Raw genomic sequence first — 7,537 nt, forward strand, 5'->3', positions numbered from 1 at the left:
TGCAGGATGTGGATTTTGGGGTGTTTAGATTCAGGAACACATAGCGAAGCTCGTACTCTAAACTTACTGGAGAAATGGGCAGTTCGAAATTATTGCCTTCCCCTGCCCTGTCTCGCGTTGTCCCCTCTGGGTACCTGGCTTCAGGTGCAAGGTGTCCGTGTGGGACTCTGAAGAGCCTGTGCCCAGGGCGGAGCTTTTGAAGGGCGTGTCTGGAGCCCACGGGCTGCTGTGTCTTTATACGGATCGCATCGACACCGAGGTGTTAGATGCAGCAGGTATGAATCGCCGCCATTATCCTGACACCAGGGATCATGAAATCTGGCCCTCAAATCTAAATCCATTCTTCGGAAATGCATTTACACAAACAATGGGGATTTATCCAGTTTTTTTTTTAGTTTTCGGATGTCAGTTTTTTTGTAGGATCTGAACGCACTTTTTTACGGTTTTAACGCTTGTTTTCTGAATGTAGTATTCCACGAATTCATATTTTATTTTAATTTACGGTGGGAAACTTATTTTAATACGCCAATTGAATATTATAATTATTCATATCATATAAAAAGCAAGATTAAAATGGGTGATTTTTCATTCCGGTAATCCTGATTAATTTATGCTTAAGTGGAGTTGAATATAAATTCCATAAAACACGTAAACAAAGTTTGCTAGAATTAGAGTCTTAAGTTAGACCTTTGTTTCTATGGCTGACCTACTTTACATTTAGCCAGCAGCCATGCACCCAGCTCCTGTCAAATGGCTGAAGCTAAGCAGGTGTGGGCTTGGTTAGTAGTTGCTGCTGGAAGTGTTGTTGGTGGGTCAGTAGGGGGCTATCTTCCCTCTGGTCAAATGATCTCCAATGCCCCACTACAGTGATGGGGAGGCTGTAGCATTTTCAAGCTGACACCTATTTATCCCCTGATTGAATTGGCAAAAACTTTCTCTCCCTCTCCACTTCAGCTGGTGTGTGGTGAGCATTCTGGCGCAAAATGGCAGCCATTACATCACCCAGGTGGGTGCTACACATTGCTGGTGGTTGAGGCGAGTTTATAAGTGTAATGGCACTATATAAGTGTAATGACCTGTCTATCTATTTACATGTATTGCTTTAATATAAGATTTAGTGCATGGCTTACTTCGGGGAGAGCACATAATCAAAGCCCTAGCCAATTTGGTGAGGCTCACAAGTCAGTTCAGACGGCCCAGACACCTCCTGAGTTTGTGTAACACACTGGAGCCAGAACTCAGAAGATCCACACGCCATTCCTGTCCAATTCCATTTTCAGGGGCTTTCCTTCCTCAGCTTCTTGGGGACTGGTGCAGGACAGTGGAAACGTATCGCTGTCGCCCTCCTTGGTAATTCCAGACATCAACGTCTCTCCTATAATTTATAACTTTGCCTCCAGTTTTATGTCAAACCATTTTTGGGGTACCTGTTCCTTAGTATGTGTAAATCAAGACAGAGTTTACAACAACAGCAATACCCCCAGTGTGTATAGGCTACAGCTGGTACAGTTGGACAGCTCACCACATTTTACACCAACAATGTTCGTTTTATTCCAGTCCTATGTGGCACATATGTAGTTTATGTAGCCTATATAAACAAAAGTAGGCTAATTAGCAACATTCTATGTTTCAATATTAGTTTGGCGCATTAGTTCGGCACATTGCTTTGTTTCTCCATCTGGACAATCCGCTTTTCTTCCTCCACTTTTGAACAGAATGAACAAGTTCAAGTTTATTATAAGAAAACGGCATATAAGATGTTAACTCCTAAATAAGTTTTAATATACATTTTCATGTTTTGTAAAGACAAGTTACAAAGTAGCTGTAGCACACACAATAATATAATAATTTTTTTTTAATCAGATCATGTGTTGGCTACACAGCATATATCTCTGCTATCTCTTTAAATTGCCTGGAATTGAATTCTGTGGTCCTTATAGGGTATTTTAGGGACGTCAGTTTATCCTAGTCATAAGTTTTCTGCATATACTTTTTGTTTACGATTGATTGCTGTTTATCAACGTAAACAAATGGGTGCAAAAAAAGCTCTGTTTTGTTTGATAAATCCGGTGGAATTTGTTAGATCGCTTTGATCACACATACATTTTCACAGGGATTTCCGAAAATATTGATAAATGAGGCCCAATGACCGTGATTTCATGATCCCTGCCTTCCAGGAAAAGGAACAACAATGAGCTATGCTACCATTAGGCTGTGCAGCAAGATGGGCAGTTAGGTATTGATTTGTATTGATTGTATTTATTATAATTATTATTATTATTCATAATAGTACTAGTATCATTATGTGATTATTGTTATTTATTCTTTATTTTTTCAGGGCCCAACTTGAAGGTGATCAGCACTTTTTCTGTGGGCTTTGACCACCTAGCCATCGATGAAATCAAGAAACGGTGAGCATCCAGTGCTGCTTCCTTCCTGACACCGCTCCAAAAGTGAACATTTTTACAGATGTCACAGACCACTCACAGAAATGGGTAAAAACAGCTGGGGACCGTACGTGTTGGTGTCATGAGCTGTGTACGGCTTTCCATGCCCCTCTCTCCCTCTGCAGTGGGGTGCGAGTGGGGTACACTCCGGATGTGCTCTCCGATGCCACAGCGGACCTGTCCGTCGCCCTTCTGCTAGCCACCGCGCGCCGGCTACCAGAGGGGGTGCAAGAGGTCAAGAGGTCAGCGCTACAAACACCCACAACAACCTCCAAGCCACACCCTATAATCTCAACCACACCTATAACCCCAACCCCAGACATTTTCATACTTTTTGGGGAACCTTATGAAACCCGCTCATCAAGCTTATTAGACAGCTTGCGTGCATCATTCTATTCTGCATATTTAAAAAAATAATTTCCGAGGGACAATTTTTCCCCCCTAGATATAGATGTTTTTATTTCCCAGAAAATGCTCTGACGTAAAACTTTGCGCCCTCGTTTGGCCCAAGTGTTTATCACTGGTTCATCTGCCGCGGCATACAGTTTACCCTGCCGTTTCTTCATTGAGCATGTGACCAAGCACACAAATGAGCATGAGCCGTGAGCAGACCTGCTGCCCTGTGTGGTGGAGTTTGCATAGCTGTCCCTTCTCTAACCCTGTATTCTATCCCCCCCAGTGGTGGCTGGAGCACATGGAAGCCCCTGTGGCTGTGTGGCTACGGTTTGACTGGCAGCACAGTCGGTATCATCGGCCTCGGGCGCATAGGTAATATAATCACATCACAGTTTGGAAATAAAGATGCAGGGGTTGAACATGGTGGTTTGTTCTCATTCCAATGGGTTGATTTCACATTGAAGATTATTTGTTGACTGCAATTAACCTTAGCAGACCCAGCGTTGGCTCCTTTCCTCATGAACCTTTATACCTTCCATGTCTGTGTTAACCCATCAGCCCATTAATCCAGGAGTTTCAGACAGCATGGGGGACTTCAATCCATAGCCAATAGCCATAGCCAATCTAAGCTTTAGAAACGTGTGTGGACTCTTTAGCCAAACAACAATTTGAATGAATCACCAAACACTGAAAATACACAGAAAAATCTCAGCAGATACTGTGGCTCTCCCAGATGAGAATATGCCAACCGTGTTTTATCTGGTATGTATTTCTGTGTGCATGTGCAAGTGCCCCACTGCTTCAGTGCAGGTAAATGAAGGACGCTGCATTGAATGTGACGTGTCTGCTTCACCCCCACAGGTCTGGCCATCGCCCGTCGTCTGAAGCCTTTCGGAGTGAAGAGGCTGCTGTACTCCGGGCGGTCCGTCAAGCCCCAGGCCGCAGAGGTGGAGGGAGAGCACGGTAGGGGAGCACCAGGCAGGGGCTGTTTTAGGGTTGTGGGGGGCGGAGTGAACCGACTGTACACATGAGCTCACTGCTAACACAGCTGATTTCACCAATGACCTCTGCCACCTGGCTGAAGAATTCTGCAAATGAGCAAATACAGGTGATTGGAACAAAACCTGAATGTTCCACCTCTGGTGCTAACCCCACCTCTCTGTCTCTGGTTTGGGGCTGGACAGTGCCCCTGGATACGCTGGCATCTGAGAGCGACTTTGTTGTGGTGTCCTGTTCCCTCAACCCCGATTCCAAGGGGCTGTGTGACAAGGCCGTCTTCAGTAAGATGAAGAGCACCGCAGTCTTCATCAACACCGGCAGGTAGTTGTGTCGCGATTCATGTTTCTCTTCATGTGTTCATTTAACTCTTCCCCATCCAGTTTTCAAATCTTTAAAGACATAATTTCCCCCACTTACCTGCATCTTGATTATATGTTTGTCTTTCTTTATCCTCCCAAGTTTCTCATGTTTTTGTTTGTTCCCTGTCCTGTATACCAGTTGTCATCTTCGCCCCCCTTGAGTCTGTGTGCATTGTTTCTAGAGGGAGTGTGGTGAACCAGGAGGACCTGTACGAGGCTCTGTCCAGCGGTCAGATCGCCGCGGCTGGCCTGGACGTCACCACGCCCGAGCCCCTGCCCACTGACCATCCGCTGCTGTCTCTCAAAAACTGTGGTGAGTTTCTTAATTCCTCAGCTTTCTACTGGCCTTGTTTTACACCAGGACTGCTCGACCCTGCTCCTGGAGATCTACTGTCCTGCACGTTTTAATTTCAACCATAATTTGGCTTAACAACTGACTACTAATACCTAACACCTGTTAATTTTATGAATGCAGGTATGGGCAGTGCCTTTTAAAAATGTTTTTGTCCTTTGTCTTCCCCTAGTGGTCCTCCCCCACATTGGCAGTGCCACCTACTCCACCCAGGGAATAATGGCAGCGCTGTCAGCCAACAACCTGCTGGCGGGGGTGATGGGAACAGCCATGCCCAGCGAGCTTATACTCTAGCGCCCTCTTCTGTCCACTGACTACCTAGCAGTGTTCTTCATAGAATTTCATTTTTCCTGTTCATGGGACTCGGAGCTTGGAGGAACTTGTGCTCAAGGCAGGGATGACAGAAGTGGGGGCGAGTCAGTCCCCCTGATCTGAACAAGGGAGCAGCTTTCCAGCTATTAGTTTCACCTATTGATATGAGGTTACAAATTAAAAATATTTTTTTTGAGCACACGCACAAAGATGTAGATGTTTTTATTTCGTAAAATGTCAAATGTCACATTTCAGCAAGTCTGACCTCACCCTGGTGTCCGTTCCAGAAACCAAGATTATCCGGATGTATTAAATCGAAATGTAGGAAAAATCATTTTTTGAGGATCAAAGAAAGCCTGTGTCAGTAACTACTTTGCCACTTTGTTGTACATCGCTCTGGATAAGAGCGTCTGCCAAATGCCATTAATATAATGTCATGTAACTATGGTGCCTTATGGTCTGAAACGAATCTGCCACGGGGCAGGTTAATTTGAACAAACCCGACCTACCTCAGCTTTTGGTGAGAGTAATTAGGCAGACACAACACCTAGGTGAACTTTATCTGATCACACGCTATAATAATATATAGCCTATCATAAGAACATGGTGAAAATACGCAATGTTGCCAGTGAATAACAGTATTAGTAATGGGAAGTGTGTTTATTTTTTGTGGTGTTTTAGTGTGTTCGATATAGGAGAGAAACATTTGTCATTTCCATCCCTGAGCCTATGAGGATCAAAGGAAGTCATCCTGTAATGGTTTGAATGAATGAAGTCTGCAAAGTCTTTCAGACATGGCCTAGGTGAAGACAAATGCAGTATGTCCTCTGCCAGTGAAATGAAATATTTTGGATCTGAAGTATATGATCTTCTGCTCCAACTGATTATATTCCCTGGCACAGAGAGGATTAAATCAAACAAAATACTCTCTGGATTTTTCCATCTTTATTCAAATTTATACATGAAAATGAAATATGGTACATCATTTAAATATTTCACTTAAATTTGTTCACATATTTTCTAAAAAGTGAACACATTTAATCTTCTATTACTCACACTACATTAAGGGCCTGATTTATGAAGACCTTTATCACCTTTTATCTTTTAGCACAAGCAAAAACCAATGACATGACCTGGTATTTGATTTGCACCATTTATTGTATGTGCTAGTTTTGTGTGTGCTAAAATGTTTTGCACCTGCTAAAGGTCTTAGTAAATGAGGCCCCTAAGTGTAAGCAGGGCACATGATTCCTTCATATTTGGCATTTCATAACCTGGGCGTAAAAAGGCCAAAGTCATAAGGCATTTACTTGTTTCATCTTTAATGTGACATTGTCAAATTCACCATTATGCTATCAAAATGTTTACACAGTACACTTATATAAATCCATCCAACAATACACTTCAAAATGGCCACCAAGGTGACCAAATTGTGCTAAAAATTGTAGTTTTGGCCGCAAGCAGCAACTTTGAAGGGGAACAGGCACCACAAGGAATTGGCTTCCTTGCCTTGTGACCAATAGTCACTTTGATTGGTTTGACACAGGTGCCTGCTGCTGCATGTTAGCATTAGTCTTCAGGACAGGCACATTTCAGGGTGTGCGCCTAAGATCTGAGCAGTCAACCTCCCTCAGCTGGCCTGCTGATTGGCTGAATGGCACATCGTGTCAATGCAACTGACATGAGGACAGCAGATGTACTAGATTCAAATTTCCATACATTGGTTCAAACCAAAACCATCATTTTAAAAGGCGACAAGTAGAATGACTTGTGGAATCCATATTGTTTGACACAGGGTGTTTTACTAAGTTTAACTAAGTTTAGGTGAAAGCTACCAGACATTTACATTTTGCATATAATAATGAATTCTTGAAGGTCAGAAAGCTGGTTTTCTACCCGGATAATTTTCTGTCAAGACTGAATGAATGGACCTGGCATCTATAGACATTGATATCAATATTGGAATACAATAATAGAGGTGAGAAGAGAATCAATGCCTTGCACATTATAGGCCCTTGCCCTAACTAACACCACTTGAAATAAAAATTATAATCACTGCAGACAGCACCATGAGAATGGGGTCCAGGGTCAACTGGTCATCTGGTCTTGGGACAACACTGGTACTGTGTCTTCAATCCCAAGTCCTGGGTTCACCAAGGGTGCCTGTTCATTTCAACTTTTTATTCTTTTTTTTCCGTTACATAACGTCAAACTGAGACTCAGACTAACACTTCTGACCAAGACAATGCACTACCTCAGTAACCACTGTCACAGTGGGAAATGCGGCTCTGAAATGAATAGGTGATATCTTGGTTAATGCTAAAATTACAAGGAGGTCATTGAGGATAACACAGAAAGGCTAACAGGTGGCATTAAACAAGAGGCATGGACAAGACACTGAACTTGAGGGAAAATAATAAGAACAATCCAGAACAGGTGTGTTCATTGTTCATCAGTTACACCAGGGGTGTCCAATCTTATCCAGAAAGGGCCACTGTGTGTGCAGGTTGTTTTTTTAGCCCAGGACTAAGAAGGCTGATTCTACTCATCAAGGTCTTGATTGAAGACCACGATTAGTTCATTAGTATAATCAGGTGTGTTACTGCTGGTTAAAACAAAAACCTGCACCCACGCCGGCCCTTTTAGAATAAGATTGGAGTTACATTTTGGTA

At 43.1% G+C, this 7,537-nt stretch overlaps 1 protein-coding gene across 1 annotated transcript in view; it reads left to right on the forward strand.

Annotated features, from left to right (window-relative positions):
- LOC133130036 (glyoxylate reductase/hydroxypyruvate reductase-like) overlaps nt 1-5,066 on the forward strand; it is a 7,084-nt gene extending 2,018 nt beyond the window's left edge. Inside the window, exons 4-11 of the mRNA XM_061244250.1 lie at nt 145-275; nt 2,339-2,411; nt 2,573-2,689; nt 3,127-3,215; nt 3,705-3,806; nt 4,028-4,163; nt 4,384-4,514; nt 4,726-5,066. Of these exons, the coding sequence (XP_061100234.1) occupies nt 145-275; nt 2,339-2,411; nt 2,573-2,689; nt 3,127-3,215; nt 3,705-3,806; nt 4,028-4,163; nt 4,384-4,514; nt 4,726-4,847 (901 nt within the window). The 3' untranslated portion in view covers nt 4,848-5,066. The remainder of the gene's footprint in view (nt 1-144; nt 276-2,338; nt 2,412-2,572; nt 2,690-3,126; nt 3,216-3,704; nt 3,807-4,027; nt 4,164-4,383; nt 4,515-4,725) is intronic.
- The last annotated feature ends 2,471 nt before the right edge of the window (nt 5,067-7,537 follow it).

This window comes from Conger conger, chromosome 6, assembly GCF_963514075.1.
Source record: "Conger conger chromosome 6, fConCon1.1, whole genome shotgun sequence".
Classification (NCBI taxonomy): Eukaryota; Metazoa; Chordata; class Actinopteri; order Anguilliformes; family Congridae; genus Conger; species Conger conger.